Genomic DNA, 21119 nt, shown 5'->3' with positions numbered 1-21119 from the left:
CTCTGTGCTTCCCCTGATGGTGCAAACAGTAGGGGCCGAGCACTTGTGTTCTTCCTGGGTGTTCGGAATTTGGATACGCATGAAGTGGTGGCTCCCCTCATGTGACTGAGCACTCGTGAGAACCCTGAATCTCCAGGCTCCGGCCAGCTTCCCCGGGAGGCTGCCTCTCACTCATATTGCACAGCTTGCTGGGAGAACTGAGTGTGTCCTGTGTGGCTCCACTGGGAGAGGCCTTTGGAAGCTTGCACCTGGTTCCCTCCAGACTGCCCCTTGAGCTTTGTCCGACTTTGTCACCATAATAAATCGTAGCTGTGAGCACAACTGTGTGGTGTGCTGCGGGTCCTCCTTGTGGAGCATCAAACCTGTCCTGCAAGGTGGGACTCTCAGTAGCTCTTTGGGGGGGCCTATCTTCTCATTGAAGACCTGGGAGCCCACCGATGACAACAGCAGTGATAATAAGACGACAGGGAACATCTCCTGAGTATGATACTGTTTGCCAGGTATGGGGCTCACCACGTCATCTTGTGGGCCCCGTCCTGGAAGAGTAGCCCTTTGAGGTAGGTGCTGTTCCCAGCTTAGCTGCAGGTGGGGAAACCAAGGCTCAGTGGGTTCAATGGCTTACCCAGGCTCACAAGGGATTCTGGTTAATTTTAGGTGTCAGATGGACTGAATTAAGGATGTAGTAGTCTTCCCCATCTGTGGTTTTGTGGCCCAAAGTACTAAACGGAAAAATCTCATAAACGAGAAGTTCATGTGCGTGCAGTTCTGAGCAGGGAACGAGATTGGCTTGCCCTGGAAAGGGCACTAGTTTGCCCAGGGAACTGGCAGAGCATCCCTTGTGGGCACGTCTGTGAGGGTGTTTCCGGGGAGGTTGGCATCATGTGAGTCAGTGGATTGAGTGGGGAGGACCTGTCCTCGGTGTGGGCTGCACCATGCCTTGGCTGGAGGCCCAGTTAGAACCAAAGAGGAGAGAAAGATTTCCCCCCTTCCCTCCCCTGGGACGGGGACCCTCTCCTCCTCCTGCTTTTGACGTCAGAACTCCAAGCCCCGGCCTTGGGACTAGAGGACTTAGCAGCCGCCTGGGTTCTCAGGACTCTGACCCTGTGCTGAACACTGTACCATTGGTATCCGTGGTTCTGAGGCTTCTGCACTTGGGCCAAGCCACACCACCAGCAGTCCAGGGTCTCCAGCTGCTGGAGGCCTTCTCAGCCTCTCTGATTGCGTGAGTCAGTTCCCTAACAAGTCCCCTCTCACTTAGCCCTCTATGCTGTTGTTTCTGTCCCTCTGGAGAACCCTAACGCTCAGGGGGAGTGCGCAGTGAAGCCCGGCCCCACGCAGGCTGTCTGGCTCTGGGAGCTGTGCCCTTGCGTGGTTCCTCTGTGGCATGAAGAGCTCGGTCAGCTGTAGGAGGACCACTCACCCGTCAGGGTTCAGCTCAGTGTTCTCTGTCTTCCCCAGCTGGGGTCTCCTCCCTGATGGAGATTCTTCTGGTCCTTCTGCACCTCTCAGGGTGTGAAGTTAGCTGTTGATTTCTCTGAACCTCCAGTTAGTGTCTTCCTCCCCTTGTGGGCTTAAAGTTCCATGGAGGAGGGGCTTGGGAGCCATTGGCTTTCGTGCAACCCAAGTGTCCAGCGTGGCTCAGTAAGTATCTCTCTAGTGACAGTGCTACAGGTGGAGCACGTGCTAGGGACCCAGCCCTGAGCTGGGGCCAGCGAGCCTGGCCTCCGGCAGGCATGGTGGTACACAGGGGCTGGAGACAGTGCTGCGGACCCTGAAGAAGGATGGGAGGTTTGGGGGCCGGGGAATGAGCCACAGAGGAAGGGCTTTGGAACTGGATTTTGAAGGATATCTGGGAGTGGCCCATATATGGGAAGTGAAGTGATGTAATGACATGAAGTGGGGTGGAATGCCCGTGTTAGGCAGGAGGAGCGATGAGCAGGGGTCAGTGTCGTGGCGCAGAGGGTGAGGCTGCTGCCTGGAACACCTGTGTCCCACCTGGGCACCGGCTCACGTCCTGGCTGTTTTACTTTCGGTCCAGCTCTGCTAGTGGCCTGGGAAAGCAGTGGAGGATGGCCCAAGTCCTTGTACCCCTGTACCCATGTAGGAGACCCGGATGAAGCTCCTGGCTCCTGGCTTTGGGCTGCCTCAGGCCTTGCTCAGCCCTGGCTGTTGCAGCCATCTGGAGAGTGAACCAGCTGATAGAAGATCTCTCTGTTTCTGTCTATCCCTCTCTATAACTGTCTTTTAAAATATATATATATATCTGGGGCTGGCGCTGTGGCACAGCTGGTTAACGCCCTGGCTTGAGGCGCCGGTGTCTCATATGGGCGCCGGTTCTGGTCCCAGCTGCTCCACTTCTGATCCAGCTCTCTGCTATGGCCTGGGAAAGCAGTGGAGGATGGCCCAAGTCCTTGGGCCCCTGCACCCACGTGGGAAACCTGGAGGAAGCTCCTGGCTCCTGGCTTCAGATCAGGTATAGCTCCAGCCATTGCGGCCAATTGGGGAGTGAACCCTCGGATGGAAGACCTCTCTCTCTCTCTGCCTCTCCTCTCTCTGTGTACCTCTGACTTTCAAATAAATAAATAAATAAATAAATCTTTAAAATATATTTTTTTTCTTAAAAAAGGGGGGACAGTGAGCAAAGGCACAGAGTGTGAAGGGTGGGGGGTTAGTCCTCAGTGTCCTATGTCTTAGCTTCCTTTGGTCTTCTGTCACCTCTGGTCCTGCTCATAGGCACTCTGAAAGTCCCCAGATGGATCTAGGCATTCTCAAAATCTTGGTCCCAGGAGCACCATCTAAATCTTTCCCGGAACACAGCTGCGCACCCAGAAAGGCTCTTCCATGGTCTGGGGTTGGCCCAGCCCTGAGTTTCTAGACAGCAAATGGAGGAATGCCCAGCAGAAAACCTGCTGTGTGTCTCAGGACACACAGTCATCTGAGAGGCACAGACGGGACTCCAGGGAAGGACATCCCCCAAGACAGGGAGTATACCAGAGAAACCCGAGTGGAGATGGCCGGGAGGAGACAGAGACAAGCAGCCTGCCGCCATCACAGGTGAGCTGCCAGGTGGGGAAGTGGGACGGCAGACCTGGACCTATCTGGCTTCCCCTCCTGGCTCCTCCTTCCTGCCTGCCCCACCTGTGGAGGAGGAATGGGGAGAGCCAGCCTTGACCTTGGAGGGCCAGTGTAGCCAGAGAGGTGGGAGGTGTCTGTTCTTGGAATCAGGGATGGATAGTGTTTCCTTTCCTTTCCTTTTTTTTTTTTTTTTTTTTTAAGATTTATTTATTCATTTGAAAGGCAGAGTTAGAGAGAGAGAAAGAGGGCGATAATCCCTTCCACTGATTCACTCCCCAGATGGCCTGGGCCAGGGCTGAAGCCAGGAGCCAGACACTTCATCTGGGTCTCCCAAATAGATGCAAGGACCCAGGCATTTGGTCCATTGTCTGCTACTTTCCCAGGCACATTAGCAGGGAGCTGGATTGTAAGTGAAGCAGCCAGGCCACAAACCGGTGCCCATATGGGATGCCAGCATCACAGGCAGTGGCTTTACCCACTGTGCCACAACGCCAGCCCTAGGGTTGGGTAGTGTTTCTAAGGTCATTTCTGGCAGTTACATAAAGAGACCACATCTGGGTGGAGTTGTGGCCTCATGGCTCTTTTGGCCTGCCTGAGGCAGCTGAATGCTGCTAGTCCCTTTCTCTGTCTTCTCTCTCCCTTTCTCCCTCTTGTCAATGCTTGCACGATGTCACAGGGCTCAGAATGGAGGGACAGCAGCACTCTGATGTCTTCTTGCCTTGCAGGTGTTAATGGAGCCGGTGTCCAAGTGGAGAAATGTGCGTGGCCACAATCCTCTGGTGAGTGGTTGTTCCTGGCACGAAGCCCCAGCTTCCCCTTCAGCTCTGGGGAATGTGCTGGGGCCTTCTTCCTCACTCTCAGCTGACTTGGAGGAGAAGGCAGAGGCATGGGCAGAAAACCGCAGTATGTTGGTGTCCTGAGGTCCAGGATCTCCAAGGCCTGAGTGGGTGTGCACAGAGCCCGGGGCCCTCTGCAGATGCTCTCCCAGGTGGGTGCCCCTGTCTGCCAGGGTGTCCGTCTCCTGCTGCTCATTGCACCCCCATGCCGTTCTTGAAGACACCCATCAGGATCAGCCCCCTGGGACCTGACTAAGCCACCAGGGTCGCTGGTGCAGCCCTGAGTGGGGTTTGCACTTGGCACTGTTCAGTACCAGGTGCTACCTGCCTGCTTGCTGAAGCCTGGGCGCTGATGTGCACACGGCCCTTCCTCCTTCCCCATCTAGAGGGCTCTGCTCTGGCTGCTTGAAAGGGATGGGTAGACTCTGGGCCCTGCTGGAGACAACTTGAGAAAGCCATGTTGGCTGTGGGCTCCCATGGCCTAGGGACAATCGGTCTCATTTTTCACATTGCCCAAGGTCACACAACAGGTAAATGATGGATCTAGGTGTGAATCTGGGACTTGGAAGTGGGAGCTGCCCCCTTATTTTTAGCAACACAACTGGCACCTCTGTGTGTGGTTTGGCTGGGGCATTTGATTCACCCCCGTCTGCTAGAACAGAGGGAAGGCGCGCTGACGCCCCCGCCCCTGGCGGACGCTCGCTCCTTCATTCATTCGTTCGTTCAGCCACCTTTGCACACCTACCGTGTGCAGATGCTGTGATCCGTTGAAAGCTGCTGTTGTCCTGGTCCTGAGATCCCAGCGTGGGGAGACAGAAGACGATAGAGTGGGTGGTGATGGGAGGTGGGAAGCGAAAATAAGGCAGAAGCTTGCAGAGTCTTTGCGTAAAGAATCCCATGGCGATGAAAAGAACCGTGTGCACGTGGGAGCGGCCGGAGTGACCGCCACCTCCGGGCTGAGGAAAGCTCGGGCCGTCTGTGTTTCTCCAGCAGTCGGTGTTGCTGACCACGGCACAGGACAGAACCCTGTCTTGGAAGCCCGAGCGTGCTTGGTGCTGATGGCGTTTTCTAACAGAATGCACCAGAACGGGTGGTTGTTTGCACAGGTGTGCGCTCCCGACAGAAGAACAGAACGGAAGCTTTGTGGAAAGTGCTCGTTCTGCCTTCCTCTGGCTGGTTTTCTGGTGCAGGAAGGGCTCCGGCTGTCACTGCTCGGCAGGAGGCAGCGTGTGCCTAGCCTTGCAGAGGCGTGTGCTCAGTGAGAGCACTGGGACTCCTTTAGTTTGCAACAAGAGGAGAATGGAGAGCACGTGTGGAGAGGAGCAGGCGCGGAATAAGTGTTAGTGACGGGCTTTGGACTTGGCCGTCGAGAGTGGGTGGGGCGTGGGTGGGCTTCTGTTCCAACAGGCTAGCAAGGGAATGCGTCTCCGAGAGCGTGACGCTTGAGCAGAGGCTGAACACGAGGAAGATGCGAAGGCACTGAGGGGAGGCACGCTCAGCGTGTTTGGGGAACACTAAGGAAGCCCACACGGATGGAAGCCGACGGGGCTACGGGAGAGAACGGTGGGAGATGCGAGAGGATGGAACCGGCTCTGCGGAGCCCTGCACGCCATGACGTCTGGCCCTCCTCCAGGCTTCAGTGTGGAGGCCCTGGGTGGCGCGGGCAGGGGCGTGACCAGAACGGAATATAGGTCCAGCTGGCTCGTGTGGGCTGCTGGACAGAGAACAGGCCATGGGGGCTCGGGGAATATTTATTCAATGACCGGATGATGCATGTTCCCAGTGTGAGTACAGCTGTTCCTGGGCGGTTGTACATTCTTCTAGTTTACCTGCCTTCTACTGAGGGCTCCAGGACCATGCTGTGGCCATCTCGGGCCCCAGCCCAGCCTCGTGTAAGGTTCCTTGAGATGACTGCGGGGCTGGCGAGGCCAGCGTCACACAGCTGCCTTCTCCTGTTGCAGGGCCTGATGTACCGCGACGCCTGGCGATGGGGCCTCACACTGCAGACGTACGTGCAGCTCACCATGCTGGAGCAGCACACACGCCCACAGGTGTGTGTCAGGTGCTGGGCTGCAGCCTTCCTCAAATCCTCTAACTCGGGGAACATGGTTGCCAGGAAGGGACACTCACCAGGAAGCCCCGCAGGGCTTCAGCGCTGTGCAGCCTTGTCCGTGCGGCCTGGGCCCCCTGTGCTGCAGCTCTCCGAGGACCGGCTTCCAGCCCCGCCCCTCCCCCGCCCCACCCTCAGCCACTCTGTGCCCGTGTCGTCGTGACGCACTTGCTGCTGCTGGGCTGAACATCCTTCAGCTCTGTTCTGCACGTGTGGTCCCTGGACCCGCAGCACCGTCACTTGGGAGCTTGTTGGCATGCTCCCTGCCTGGCTTCATCCCACACCTGCTAAGTCGGGAGCTGGTGGATGGGGCCCAGCAGTCTGTGTTACACCATAGCCTCCAGGGCACGCGAGTGCAACTCTGTTTGCCTGTCCGAGGACCACCCATCTAGTCTTCATGGCGTCTGGCTCTTAGTTCATATTTTTTTTTTTTTCTTTCTGAGAGGTAGAGTTACAGACAAAGGGAGAGACAGAAAGATCTTCCATCCATTGGTTCACTCCCCAAATGGCTGTGATGGCCAGAGCAGGGCCGATCCAAGGCCAGAAGCCAGGAGCTTCTTTCAGGTCTGCCATGCGGGTTCAGAGGCCCAAGCACTTGGGCTGTCTTCCACTGCTTTCCCAGGCCATAAGCAGAGAGCTGGATCAGAACAAGAGCAACAAGGACATAGGCCAGCACCCCTATGGGATGCCAGTGCCACAGGCAGAGGCTTAGCCTTCTACACCACAGCACCAGCCCCAGTTCATTTTCTTGAGAGAGAGAATCTGGTAGGTTCAGCCTGAGTCAGGTGTCCAGCCCTGGTTCCACCAGGTGTGGGGGGCAGGAGCCCAGGGCACAGATGTGACTTCACGGACCCCTTCCATCAGCAGGGCTGTGACTGGGGACAGAGTCTCTTAGAAGAAAGGGCGGCTGGGGAGCTCCAGAGGGCACCTGTGGGTTTAAGCTGTAAGTACAGCAAAGACACTGCAGTAGGGGCCCTCCGTGAAGGGGCCAGGATCTCTGTACACTGGCACAGCCACTGGGCTGGGCCATTCCTTGTGGGTCTGGGTACCTGCAAATCCGAGAACCTTTTTGGTGAATTGAATTTGTCTCACCAGATGCCTGTCTCAGTAACCTGAAGTCATGTCTTTACTGATTGGGTGCTCACCTGTGAACCCAGCCTGTAGCTGATGATGTCTGAATGTCGGGGTCACGAGTGGAAACCTGCCACCGAGGAGGCAGAGGTGGAAAGAGATGGACAGACGAGGCAAGGGGCAGGGAGGGAGAGGCGGCTGAATGGGGGGGCTGGGCAGAGGTGGGCTTCAGGATCCTGCATACAGAGTGGACATGGAAAGGAATTCAGGTGCGTAGAGGATAGAGGGACAGGAAGACGAGTAATGCCCGGGTTACAGCGTGGAGCCTGCCCCTGATTCGCAGGTCCCGTGGCAGTATGAGGTCAGGTGCCCGGTCTGTAGGTGAAGCCCCACGGCACTCGGGGCTCCCCCTCGGGCACACAGATCCCTCCGCTTGGGCAGATCCAACCACGTGGTGCTGTGATCTCACCACACCGAGCCCCGCAGGGACAGCAGAGGCAGGTTTCTCCGCGCCTCTCCCAGGGCAGAGGCTGCACCAAGCCTGCCCCACTGCTGTGCTGTCTGCGCGGCTTCAGAGCGTGGGACGGGGCAGGGTGCGGGAGGCGCACAGCCCACCCCTAATGTCAGATGCTTATTCTTGCATTCAGCAGACCCTGGCGGGGTGTGTGTGTGTGTGTGTGTGTGTGAGTGAGTGTATAAGACAGGTGTTTTTCCAGGCTTGCTGACCCTGCTCCTCTTTGCCGGTTAGTGAATTGCTACTTCTTTTCCTTTAGACGGCACCTGTACGGTTGATGGAGAGGTCGATTCACAGTGCAAAATACATTTTTGTAGAAAACCTGTACAGAAGGTATGTAGTTTGCCCAGTTGGCGATGTGTTAAAACAGTGTTTTGAAGTGAAATCGGAATGTGTGTGTTGGACACACGGGGAGCGCTGTGTTGTACCGATCGCCTGTTGCCCCAGTAGTGCTCTGTAGTGAACACCCCCCGGCCCCACTGGCAGGGCAGCTACCTGCATTTGTTGCCCAGTCAGCTCTGCTGCCCACGGCCTGGCTCCATGTCTGGGGTTCAGCTGTGCTAACCTGACCCGCCTGGGGACCCTGAAGTGACTCATCTCTGCCTTCTGGGGCACGAGCTGGCCACACGTTTCCTGCTCATGGCAATGCCAGAGGGCAGAAGCACCAGGGAAAAAGCAGGAGCCCGGAGATGGGCGGTAGGAGGTTCTAGAGAGTTCCATGGTGAAGAGCCAGGATATTGGGAAGGAGTAAGAATCAGGGCGATGAGAGTCATCAGTCTACTGCAGTGTATGTCCTGTGCACTGTGGTCTTTATAAAACTTTGGTTTATTTATGTGAGAGAGTGAGAGCCAGCTCCCCTACCCACTGGTACATGCCCCAGGTATCTGCAGTGGTTGGGATGGGGCCACATGGAAGCTGGGAGCTGGAAGCCTAACCCAGGTCTCGCACCTGGTTACTCGACCCTGCCTCCAGGGTCTGCATTGTGAGGAGGGTGGAGTCCGGAGCCAGAGCTGGGGGCTGACCCCAGCCGAACCCCAGTTCCCAAAGGATGTCGGCATCTTAACCACAAGCTCCTCCAGGACGGGCACTGCGCCTGGGTCACTTCCCCTGCTGGGACCCAGCACAGGGCTGGCCCCTGGCTGGTTCCTGACGACTGTTGCATGGTCTTTGCTCTCCAGCTTGTTCCCCAGGCTCTGGCCCCCGTTGTTTGACACACTTTCCTTTGAGGGCGTGACCCAGCAGGCTCCTCCACAGGTCCCAAGCCGCGTGGCTCGGGCTTCTGAGTCCGAGTGGCTGGGAGCCGCTGCCACAGCCCTCACCAGCTGCCCGCCGCTGGGCTTACCCAGCCCTTGGCTGCCTCTGCTTCCTGCTCGCCGGCCCCTCAGCCTGGGGGAGGACAGGCGGAAGAGAGCAGAGTGATTTTGTTGACTGCTGTACTGAAAGTGTAGCTCCAGGCGCAACCCTGGGCGGTGGAGTGGGCTTTCGGGCGCAGCAGGGCAGCCGGCTCAGCCGGTCCTGCGTCCTGTGTGGTGAGCCGGGTGAGGTCAGGGGAGGCAGTGGGAGGTGGCATAGCGTGGACCTGGGTTCCATTCTGGCTCTAGAGTTTGCTGTGGTGACCCAGGCTCCAGACTGCCTGAATCCACTTCTCACGTCTCATTCCCACCAGCCATTCCTGAAGAGCTCTCGGACTGGGCGTGCAGTCGGGGCTCATGGTCCTTGTATGGCTCCTCGCTCACCTCAGTCTTTGAAAATATAGCCAGTCACCCCCACCATCACCACCACCCGTCGGCTGCCCGGCACCAGGTGAAGCCCCTGGGAGCGTGTGTTTTGGCTCATCCTAGGCTGCAGTTTCGTTTGTGACCATGACTTTGCTGACTCACACCCCTCTTCCCTCGTCACTGTACGTCCAGCGTGTCCGTTCCGCGTTCCTCAGCCTCTGCAGCTGTGGTGTTGCTCTGGATTGGGTGGGCCTCACCTGGGGCTGTCTTGTGGACAGTGTGGCAGGAGAACGTGGCTTTTACATTCTTCTAGCTTTTTCCTGCACTGCTGACTTTTTAAAATTCTTTTAATGTTTTTTAAAGATTTATTTTATTTATTTGAAAGACAGAGTTACAGAGAGAGGTAGAGACGAAGAGAGAGGTCTTCCATCTGCTGGTTCACTCCCCAGATGGCTGCAATGGCCAGAGCTAAGCTGATCAGAAATCAGGAGCCAGGAGCTTCTTCTGGGTCTCCCACGTGGGTGCAGGGGCCCAGGGACTTGGGCCATCCTCTACTGCTTTCCCAGGCCATAGCAGAGAGCTGGATCGGAATAGGAGCAGCCGGGACTAGAACCGGTGCCCATATGGGATGCTGGCACTTCAGGCCAGGGCTTTAACCCACTACGCCATAGCACTGGCCCCTGCACTGCTGACTATATCTCTCCTCAAGCCCTCCCAGACTGCTTGGCAGCTGTGGTTAGGATTTCTTTGGGAAAATGAACCTCAGAAGAAATTTATAGTGCTCTGGTTTCTGTCCTGGGGATCTAATGTGTTTTAAGTGGCCACTCGTTCGTTCCCAAGAGCCTGGTTGCAGCCTCGAGACCTGTCCTGGCAACACCGTCAGCATCACATGGCCTCGGGTACTCGGGGCACAGTGGAGGCCAGGCCACCCACCACAGCCTTCAGACTGGCGGCTCCCCAGGTCCTGCCACCAAAATCCCCCGGAAGCAGAGGACAGGCCTCCACTGGTGTGGCCTCCTTACCTCCCACCACAGCCCCTGTGGCCCAGAGCAGCAGCCTCCAATCCTGGAGCTTACACGCTTATCATTGAGGAAAATAGGTGATCCTGCCGTGAAAGCCACACTTGACGTGTGGCTTGGAGCGTGCCTCCTTCAGCCCCCGACCCCAGAGTCCCCAGGCTCGGGAGGCAGAGGAGCAAAGCTCCTTTCTGGGGCAGGGCGTTCATGTGTGACCTGGACCGCCCTCTGCTCCCTGGAAATCCAGGTGTTTGCTCACCTGCTGGAGGGACTGGCAAGTGACCCTGCCTGGTTGGGAGCCGCATCTGCTTTTTGGTTGTTGCCCCTGTCTGGCAGATGTGGAACTGAGAAGGGGTCCCTGCCTGGCAGGAGGCTCCCTCGGTGGGGGAAGGCGCTGTGCACCTTGCTGGGGGCAGGCAGTGGATGAGGAAGTGGCCAGAGGCAGTGCAGTTCCCTTGTGAGCCGCTGAAGGCTTCAGAGCCTGGTGGAGCCCCCCAAAGGCTGAGAATGGCCGGGGACGAGGCCCCTGGGGAGACTTTCCACTCAGGCCTCACCCTTGGCTTCTCCCTAGAAGCCCCGCGCATCTTGTTAGCACACGAGGTCTGCTTCAGTGAGGCTGGGCTGGACTCTGAGCTGCGTTCCTGCTCGGCCGGGACCTGGCTTGGCGCAGTGAGGCCTTCGCGGAAGCCAGAGGCCGGCTGGCCTGCAGGGAGCCTCCTGCGTCCACACCTCAGCCCTTTGCCCCTGGAATCTGCCCCCCTGGCTTCCCTGGGGCCTCGCTGGGCTCTGGGGGTCATGAGAGCCAGAGCCCAGGCCTGGGATTGCCTTCGGGGCTGTGGCTCCTTCGGTTCACATTTATCCTGCTTGCTGGGGGTGTGTTGGGTAGTCTTTGCTTTGAAGGTGGCCAGGTTTGCCCTGCACCAGTGTGAGGGAGCCACAGGCTGAAGGGCTTCCGTCTTGAGGCCCAGTCAGAAGGGGTTGGGGCTGAGCTCTGGAAGGAATGGGTGACAGGAGGAGCAGAAGAGAAGAGGGCTCAGTGGCTCATCCACAGTTCGGGTCACTGCCAGAGCCGCCTGCTGACCCCGGAATATGGACTTCTGTCGCTTGGAGCCCTCAGAGTTCTGCCGCTGCTCCCAGGCCCACGCCTAGAACTGGATGCCTTGGTCTCCCCCTGTGGAGAGCTCAGCTGGGTGCTGGGAAGCACGAGAGGGCTGGTGAGGGGTGCTGGCCGTGCCCTGGGACCCTGTGCTTCCCCACTTCCTGGGGTGCTCAAGGGAAAAGCTTCCTGGCATGGCGGGCTGGGAGCCCCTCCCGGGGCGGTGCTGGGCTTGATCTTGTCTGCCTCAGCAGCCCTGGGCTGCTTGGTTGGGGGTGTGCGGGGCCTGGGCAGAAGGCCGTCCACAGGGGCAGGCTGGGTGCCCTGAGGAGACACCCACACAGCTGGAGGTCCTGCAGGGCATTCGAGAAACTGCCTTTGGCGCCTCGAACAAGTGAGGAGCCTCCCGAGGGAGAAAGCCCCAGTCCAGGCTTGGGGAGGGCAGGGTGCCAGTGTGGGGATTGGGAGGCTGGGGCTCACTCCGGTTACACAGTGTCCCGAAAGCTGGGAACGTTTCGGAGGTGTGGGCATTGGGCCGAAGTGAAAAGCTGAGGCTGGCAAGAAAGATTGACGTAGCTAAGGTGACCATGCAGGCAGTCATGTGCCGCGAGTGCTGTGGGCTGAGTAACTGACTGCAAAGGCTTCACATGGCGGCGGCTTGGTCATTCTTTCTAGAAGCGGAAGTCGGGGAGTGGAGTGGGGCCCTGCTGGGAAAATGGCGAGCTGACCCACCTGACGGGCGGAGCCATGGGTGGTTCCCTGTACCTCTCTGACTGGCCCTGGTCCAAGCTAGGACTCACCGCCTGGGTCAGGGGCCTGGGAGTTGCAGTTTTCATGGAGCCCCAGCCACAGGACTGTGCCCCCAGGCGACAGAGCAGGGAGGGCAGGCGAGCCCTTGGGGAGGCTGTGGGTTTGGGGGCCATAGAGAGCCAGGCTTGAACCCCTGCTCAGAGGGAGATGGGCTGACCTTCTCTGAGTCTCAATGTTGCTCATCTAAACCTAGCCTCCTGAGGCTTGTGGAAACAAGGAAATAACGTGTACAAGGTGGGTGGTGTTTAAGTGCAAGACTCCCATCCTAATCCATCCGGTGAGGGCCCCAGGGAGGTCACAGCAAACTGTGCCAAACGTCAGCAGAATTCACAAGGCCCCAAGACTTTGGTTTTGCTCCCCTGCACTGGGCTAAGCAGGGGGTGGCTACTAGGAACCCCGCTGTGTCCACTGTTGCCAAGCCCCTGTGGCTGGATTGCCTACAGTGGGCACTGCCCCCTGTGTGGTCTGTGGAAATCAAACAGTAGCCTGGTGGGGTGTGGGGAGCCCCATGCTGGAGGCAGACACAGGAGGTGCCAGGCAGAGCTTGGAGAAAAGTGGTGTATTAGGTTAAAACAGCACCTGCCGCAGGCCCAGCCTCTCTGACACTGCCAAAAGCAGGCCCGTGTCCCCGCCCAGCTCCCAAGCAGCCGTCCCAGCTGCCTCGGTGCCTTCCAGCGCACAGCTCCTGGCAGTTGAGCAAGGGCTTTGTGTAGTTCCGGGCCTGCCCTCAGCAAGGCCACCCTCCGAGGACCCCTGTAGAAGAGCATGGGGAAGAGGGGAGAGGGGAGCCCTCGGGTGACAAGACCACCAGGAGCCGATTTCCAGGGCGGCTGTGGGACTCTGGCCTCCTGGTCCCTGGGTCTCTGTGCCGTGCCTGCGGCACACGTCCTGAGCCGTGGTGCTGCTGGTTTGGCGTTAGCTATGCTGCGCTTCGGTTCCATGGTCCTATCTCTCGAGATCCTCCCAGCTCTGAGTGCCAGCATCTTTGCAGGCAGATGTGCCACCCATCCTGCCGGGGAGATGTGGGACGCCATGGCGTGTGGCAGCCCCGCCTGCTTCCCCCTTGCTGTGGCATGGCCTGGTCCCCCTCGTGGCCTGAATGTTCTGGGACCTTGGACTGTGTGTTTGCTGGAGAAGGGGAGAGCTTCCTGTTTACACATCCTCGCTCCCTGGGTCCCTTAGACCAGCTGAGCCCATCTGAAGCGTGGGGTGGGGCCAGGTGTCCTTGAAGCCCGAGGGCCTGTGGGATGGGTCCCCAGGGGCAGAAGGAAGGAAGGCAGAGGTGACCAGGTGCCCCTACACCATCCCAGTCTCTGGGCACAGTCATTACCTTAATTGCAGTTTCTGGGTTTCGTGAGTCAGGAGTCCCCTCTGCAGTGTTGGAGGACTTCCTGCCACCCCCTCTGTCCTCCTTCCCCTCCCCCCAGCTTCCCCTGAACACCTGTCTACTTGGGATGGTCCTGCTCTCGTCCCAGCACCTGATACGCCCCTGCCACTGTGAAGCCTGCTCCTCTCTGTGGAGGGTGTCGTGGTGGCCTCAGGGACATGGGGAGGGTGTCCCTCTCCAGTCTGGGCCTTGCTCTGTCACTTGGGCCCCTCGGAGCACCTCCCTCAAATGCTATTCCAGCTTCTCACCTCCCTCCTTTCTCGGTCCACCCATGGGGCTGGAGTCAGCTCACAGAGCTGGGAGGGACCAGCCCCTCTGTGCCCTCCCCAGTGGGCTCTGCTCCCGCAGCCCCAGGGAGCGGCTCCTATTACACACAGCACGGGCGCATCCTGTCCCATAGCCAGCCTCGCCCAGCGCAGGCCCGAGCCGACCCCAGCGGCGTCCCACGTGGAGGTTGTGAGAAGGGAGAGCTCCTAGGTGAGCGTTGTGGTGCGTGGGTTCAGTTGCCACTTGAGCCACCTGCATCCCATACTGGAGTGCTAGTTAGAGTCACCGCTGCTCCGCTTCTCATCCAGCTTCCTGCTAGCACACCTGGGCGTGCAGCCATTGACAGCCCATCTCCTTAGAGGTCCCTGCCACCCTGGGGAGAGACCTAGATGGAGTTCCTGGCTCCTAGCTTTGGCCTGGTCCATCCCTGGCTGTTGCAGCCCTCTGGGGAGCAGGTGGAAGATCGAGTTCTCTTTGCCTTTCAAATAAATGCATATGTAAATCTTAAAGGAGCAGAGCAGTGAAGAATTCCCCTCTTGGGCTTTGAGGGTCCCCTGACTGCTGTGGGGCCTGTGCTGTCCACCTGCTGCCATTCCCATCTCTGCCCTGTGTTCCCCTGGGTGGAGCGAGCCCCCAGGAATGCTGGGAATAGGCACGGGGCCTTTCCTCACTTGGGGGCTTGCTCTTCCTTCCCCTTTTCTTTACTTCCCCCCCTTTTTTTAATTAAAATATGTAGTAGTGCTCCCCACCCCCTACTCCTGAAATGAGAACTAATGTGCTGTTATAATTTGGAAAATACAGAAAAGCATAAAGAAAAACATAAGCATTTCCTCTAGGCCTATAGCTCAGAGAAAAGCAACTGTTGGCGTTTCGGCGGTATTTTTGCTTTTCTGTTCTGCGTTTTCAAAGCAGCACTGAGTACCTTGGGAAATATGGTTGTGCTGCGGACAGTTTCACGAGGGGCCGTGCGCGTGGATGCCGGGCGCTGCGTGCTTCCCACGTCCGTTACAGCACGGTTTTCTGTGACGGGAACGGACCAAGACCTCGCTTTCCTTATTTGAGAGAGCGAGCGTCCGAGATCGTTTTCAGCAAGTGCGTTTCTGGAAGTGGAGTCGGCTTTGCTGCTCCATCTCCCAGCCTGAACTCTGCCTCTGTTCTCGGGGAGCAAGCGTTAAAGTCCCCTTCTCGGCGTGGAGTTCCTGTCGCAGGACCCCTGCTGCATCAGCCACCCCAGGCAGTGGAGGGCAGGGGGCGGACGAGGAACGCGCTGTCCTGGTGCTCTCCACAACACCCGTGTACCGAGAGCACCCAGAACCCCTCGGGGGATGGCACAGCCGGAGGCTCGCCCCGAGGCGGTGATGCCCTGACACCTCTCCTTGCAGCGGGAAGATGCCTGAGGTGGACTACGTGGTCCTCTCCGAGTGGTTTGACTGGATCGGGAGGAACATGGACATCTCCGTCGATTTGATAGGTGAGCCGGCCCCTGCCTGCCTGCCAGGACCAGGGGTGGGGAGCTTGGTGCCAGTGATCCCTTGTCCCGTTAATTCAGCCCTCACCAAGGGCAGGCACAGCTGTGGGGGCAGGGCCCTGGCCTCTGCACCTCACGTGCCCTCCCCTGTAGCAGCCACCTCACAGCGGAACTCACTGGGATGGAGTGGGCTTTCCTGGTTTGCACAGTGGAGAGGGACAGAGCCAGGACGCCTGCTGGGACCCGCTGTGTGCCAGGCCCTGTCTAGTACAGAATCACCCTCTGGGCTGGTGACAGGGCAAGGCGACAGGAGGCGGTTGTTGGGCCTCCCAGCCGGCCGGTGGTCCATGGAGAGCTGAGCTGGGGCAGGGGCTTCTCTCTACACCTTGCCCACGGCCTCCCCCCGACCCAAGCTCTGGCGTCTGAGCCCACAGCAAAGTAACCGGGGCTCCGTGTGTGTCTCACGGCAGTTTATCTGCGGACCACTCCTGAGACCTGCTACCAGAGGCTGAAGATGAGATGCAGGGAAGAGGAGAGGGTCATTCCACTGGTAAGAGGCCTCTGACTCCAGGCCCCCTGGGGCCCCGGCCCCAGCCCGCCTGCGGCGCCGCCTTGAGCTCTTGTCCAGAGCTGAGTGTGTGGGAGGAGGCTCTCTGACTTCGTGGGTGTCCACGTCTGCCTCCCTTCCCGTCCCCGGCTCGGGCTCCAGCAGCCCCTGCCAGGGCCTCCTCTCCGCGGCCTCCTGCCCTCCTCTGCCTCGTCACTCGGGAAGAGCCCGCCCTCCCCGGAGCCCTGCACCAAGCCGGCATGGAGGGACGCCTGGCTGAGTCTGTCTCAGGGCCACACCGACTCGCACGGGGGCTGTAGGGTTGGCCTGGACTGTCCACCCGCCACGTCCCCCTTGGCAGTCCAGCCCCCGGCTGCTGCTTGGGTGGGTGGTGTTTCCACCATGGACACCACGCTGGTGATTGCCTGGCCCAGACCCTTCAGCACCCTGTCTCAGATGAAATCCCCCTCCTCGTAGTATAACACACAAGACCCCATACGTCCCGCCCCAGGTGCCTGTCTGGCCTTCGCTCCGACCACCCCTGCCTTCCATGCCCTGGCCATAAGGAACTGCATGTGGCCACACATGAACCATGGGGTTAAGCCAATGTGCCTTTGCACAGTGTTTCCTTTGCCTTTAAGGCTCAGTTCCTATGCCAGCTCCTCCAGGAAGCCTTCCTTAATCTTCCCCCAATGTGACACCCCTCCCTCCCACCACAAGGCTGATTGAGATCAGAGCCTTCAGGACCGAGCACTGATGCTGTTTGCTTAGGCCTCCATTCCTCGTCCCATTCAAATCCCATCCCCTCTGTGTCCCAGCACTTGTCCCCCAGCCTGGCAACCAGTCGTCACTCAGTTAACATCGCACTGAATGCCCTGGAGGTCCACAGACAGGCTGGGCAAGGGCTTTGTGGCCACAGTCCTCCTGGGGGCAAGACCGCAAGAAGGCTGCAAGGCCTCCCAGAGCTGAGATAGGCACAGCTGTGGATCACTGTGCCGTGGCGGAGCCAGGGCCTGGCAGTGGAGGTGTGGCAAAGCCAGGTGTAGGCTCCTGCCTGCAGATGCAGCTGTGAGGCCCTGGGGAAGGGCCTGTCCTCAGGGGAGACCCAGTGGGGCAGAGCCGAGGGGCTGGTGATGCTTCTGACCGAGGTGATGCCCACACTGGCCCATGGAGCTGCGTTCACTGCGCCGCACCGCAGCCCGCTTGGCTGCTGTGGGTCCCTTTGTCCAAGTCCTTGCTCTGTGGTCACGGACACTTCCCCCGCCCTGCCTGCGACCCCTGGTGGGAGGGCTTTGCTCCCCTCCCTGCCTGACAGGGCGCTCCCGTGCTTCCGGCAGGAGTACCTGAACGCCATTCACCGCCTCTACGAGGAGTGGCTCGTCACAGGAAGCCGTTTCCCCCTGGCAGCCCCTGTTCTGGTAGGTTGGTCTCCCTTGCAGGGCAGGAGACGGTTCCAGGAGGAGTGACCCAGGGAGCATCAGCACTTCGCGACAGGGGGAGGGCCGAGTCCAGCAGCCCTGGGGAACTCGGGAGGAGCAAGGCGGGAAGGGCTCCTCCTGTCTCTCTGTCCCTGTTTCTGGACAGACCTGAGAGGAGCCCAACGACACCTGTCCCAAGGCTGTGACACCTGCTGAACGCAGTGCCATGTCCCTTGTCCAGCGTGGTCAGCCAAGGAGTGTTCCAGAAGCCGGCAGCCTCTGGCCAGGGGTTTGGGGTGTGGGCCCTCTGATGTGGTGACACAGAGCCTCACGTCCCCTTGCTCGGTGACTCAGGGGCATCAGGAGGGATGTGCAGTACTGCTGGGGGCTGTGGCGCCGAGGCCTTAGGGAGGTGCCCAGGTGGTGGCTGGGGTGCCGAGACATTGGGGAGGTGCCCAGGTGGTGGCTGGGGTGCCGAGACATTGGGGAGGTGCCCAGGTGGTGGCTGGGGTGCCAAGCCTTAGGGAAGTGCCGAGGTTGTGGCCTGGGCACCGGGGCCTTAGGGAGGTGCCCAAGTGGTGGCCTGGGTGCGTGCATTTGGTGTGGAGAGTCCCCCCTCTCTCTTGCCGCCACGTGTCCTTTCTAACTGCTGTGATGTGTCTGCCCATGAGCATTCCCTCCCTTCCCGCCCCCGGTTTTCTCACTGGCTGCTCCCAGAGTTCTCTCTGTGGGCCGTTGGGTACCTTAGATTGTTGGCACACGCAGTGTGGGACAGGGCGCTCTGTGCACTGCGCCAGTGCTGGCGATAGGGTCGCTAACACGACACTGCCACTGGCAGTGAGGTTGATGCACGTGAGGTGCTCACCATGGTGGGTTTACAAACAAGTCTGGCAAAATGGAGTGGCAGGATGAGCTCATTTTGGAAATCCATGCAGTTTTCTCATAGCACCATTTTCCATGGACTTTTTGAAGACCCCTCCTTCAATTTATCTTTTTCCCTCTCAGTGTTAAAGAAAAGCTGGAGGGTGTAAAATGATGAGAAAAACCCCACTCCTGAGCCTACTGCAGGGACACGTGCGGCAGATGCCTAAGTGGGAAAGTCAGGATCGTAAGGGGACTGGCTGGAGCTGGGAGCTGCGGGGAAAGTCGGGATCGTAAGGGGCTGGCTGGAGCTGGAGCTGGGAGCCGCGGGGCTCTAAGCTCCCGTCCCATCTGCCTTCCCCGTCGCGATCCCTCTCCCTGCCTTGCCTGGCTGCCTCCACCTTCTGTCTCTGGCCATGGAAGGAGGAGGATGTTGAAGTCAGCGCAGCCCCATGCCATGGTGTTTGATTTGCAGGTGATAGAGGCCGACCACAACATGGAGAAAATGCTGGAAGTCCTTGAGCAGAACCGAGACCGAATATTAACACCCAAGACCTGGAAGCATGGCCCGTAGGACGGGATCGCGCCAGAAACATGCCTGTAGCTGCCCGGTTAGGAGCAAGCTGGAAGCGTCTCTCGGCCTTTTCTCTGGCTGGCTCTGTTTTCCTAATGGGCTCTTCTCCTGGGCCAGCACTGTTGTCTTTTCTAGCCCTGTGGGTGAGTGACGAACGGGACCAATGGGTTTGTTGTGCCCTTTGTTGCCTGCAACCTCATAGTCCCTGGGTGTCCTCTGGGGGTTTCCCACCCCGATCTCTCTGCTGAAGCCTTAGCGTAGCTGCCACCATGTGCCCACCACCATGTGCCCACCACTGCCCTTGGCCCTGCATATTTGCAACACACAGGGGGCCAGGGAACAGGTCTGTGTCCAGCTGAGGACTGTGTCCAGCTCAGCCCAGGGCTCACACAGTGGTGCTGGCACAGTCAGGACCGTTGGCCACGCCTCCTTGTGTGCGGGGCGAGCTGACTGCATGTGGAGCTGGTTTTCTCCACACCGAGCTGTGGCAGACTTTCCCACGTGGTGCTGCTGGCGCTGCAGCGTCCACCCCTCGGCGTCTGGACTGACCAGGACCACAGCAGGAGTCCTGTGGCGCTGCGGGGCGTGCTTGAACGGCTCTGGGTTCCGTGGCAGAGAAATAGCTCCCGGTTTTCCCAGAGCCAGGCAGGGACAAGCAACAGCCAGCTCTGGCTTCCCAAGTTCCCTCGCTCCCCTACCCATGTGGCCTGGGAGGTGTGTAGGCCACCTGGAGTCTTTTAGAACTGGTTGCTATGCAAGGTCATCCCAGGCCACAGAGCACGAAGCCGTGTGCGTTAGTCCAGAAATCGGCTCGGCTCCGCTGAGCCGCAACAATGCATTGAAGGCACAGCTGCCTCCTGAGTCACGTGGGAGGCAAGAGCCAGGCAGAGCGTTCCCTGTGGGAAAGTCGGGGTCTGGGAGCAAAGGCTTCCAAAGTGTGGCTGCCCCTAAGGATTAGCGGTGAGGGGAGAACCTGGAGAAGCGGCCGCAGACAGCCGCGAGGGTCCCCAGGCACCTGCTCCGGTGCGGGTGCCCCTGTCCCTGGGGCCCTCTCCCTCGAAGCTAGCACTGCGGGCCCAGCCGGTGCAAAGCAGTCAAGGAGTGCAGCCCCCGCTGCTTCCTCTTTGGACCAATTCCTTGGTGGATGCTGCAGGACTGTGGGCAGCAGCCACGTGGGGACCGCCCAGGCGCCGGGGTGAACCAGAAACCCGGGGCAGGGACCTTTGCGCCCAGGCATCTTGATGTGCTGGGGCCAACCTTGGGAATTCATAAGTGAACAGTCCAGGCTTTTCCCTCGGCTCAGTCTGAGCACCGTTTTGAGAGAAATGTGATTTTTCTCTAGCTCTGTGGTAGCCGATGAATCCTTCCAAACCCTGAGGTCCATCTCGGAGAGCTTCCCTGCCAGCGTGGTAGCTCCCTGGGGCTTGCTTTTGCCGTTAGGATAATGTTTTGTTTTCCTTGAGTACCTGGTTTCCTAATGTGGAGTCTGTGGGTCCAAAAAGAGCCTGCCGTCCTCCCACCCCGTGTGCGCCAGTCGGGGGCCTCCCGGCCTGCAGGACACCCGGAATGGCCAGAGCCAGCTTGTGCAGGGGCTGCTGGTGGCCAGGGTCGCAGAGCAGGTAGGGACGACGGCCACGGGCCAGGGGCCTGGTGCTCGGAGTGTGGAGACGCCTGAGAGGCTGGGGCAAGCACACGGAGTGGAGGGGGCGAGCCAGGGCCTTGACCTTCCAAAGCTGGTGACATCACTCCATTCTCACTGCGAGGTTGGCTCTGCGGGGCCGAGGTCCGTGTGCCCAGCGCTGCCTCCGCAGTGCTGACTTGCTGATTCTTCAGAAAGGTGTTGACCATCCTAGACGTTCCCTCAGTTAGCCTTTTCATCAGGATAATTTCAATGTCTCTTTAAGCTTTTTGATTTTTCATGTAAAATACATGATTTGAACCATTAAAAACAAATTTCATGTGTCTGTGGTGATGAAGAGTGTAAACACGGGGCCCGCACTGTGGCGCAGAGGGCCAAGCCGCTGCCTGCAGTGCTGCATCCCATATGGACGCTGGTTTGTGTCCCGGCTGCTCCTCTTCCGATCCAGCTCCCTGCTAATGGCCTAGGAAAGCAGCAGACGATGGCCCAAGTACTTGGGCCCCTGCACCCATGTGGGAGACCCGGAAGAAGCTCCTGGCTCCTGGCTTCAGTCTGGTCCAGCCCTGACGGTTGCAGCCATCTGGGGGAGTGAACCAGCGGCTGGAAGACCTCTCTTCTCTCTGTATCTCTGCCTTTCAAAGAAGGAAGGAAGGAAGGGAGGGAGGGAGGGAGGGAGGAGGGGAGGGGAGGGGAGGAACTGCCCTTTCTCTTC

General features: G+C 59.0%; 1 protein-coding gene across 3 annotated transcripts in view; it reads left to right on the top strand.

The window, feature by feature from the left end:
- Positions 1-20730, top strand: part of TK2 (thymidine kinase 2) — a 28502-nt gene extending 7772 nt beyond the window's left edge. The window contains exons 4-10 of one of the 3 annotated variants that reach the window (XM_051846862.2): positions 3801-3854; positions 5873-5962; positions 7866-7939; positions 15283-15371; positions 15839-15918; positions 17253-17333; positions 18670-20730. In XM_051846862.2, coding sequence (XP_051702822.2) covers positions 3801-3854; positions 5873-5962; positions 7866-7939; positions 15283-15371; positions 15839-15918; positions 17253-17333; positions 18670-18768 — 567 coding nt within the window. In that variant the 3' untranslated portion in view covers positions 18769-20730. The remainder of the gene's footprint in view (positions 1-3800; positions 3855-5872; positions 5963-7865; positions 7940-15282; positions 15372-15838; positions 15919-17252; positions 17334-18669) is intronic. The other 2 variants (XM_051846863.2, XM_051846864.2) reach the window with 2 other exon arrangements.
- The last annotated feature ends 389 nt before the right edge of the window (positions 20731-21119 follow it).

Source organism: Oryctolagus cuniculus, chromosome 18 (genome assembly GCF_964237555.1).
Source record: "Oryctolagus cuniculus chromosome 18, mOryCun1.1, whole genome shotgun sequence".
NCBI lineage: Eukaryota > Metazoa > Chordata > Mammalia > Lagomorpha > Leporidae > Oryctolagus > Oryctolagus cuniculus.
The sequence above is the reverse complement of the archived record's forward strand: the minus strand, read 5'-3'. Positions and strand labels throughout refer to the sequence as shown.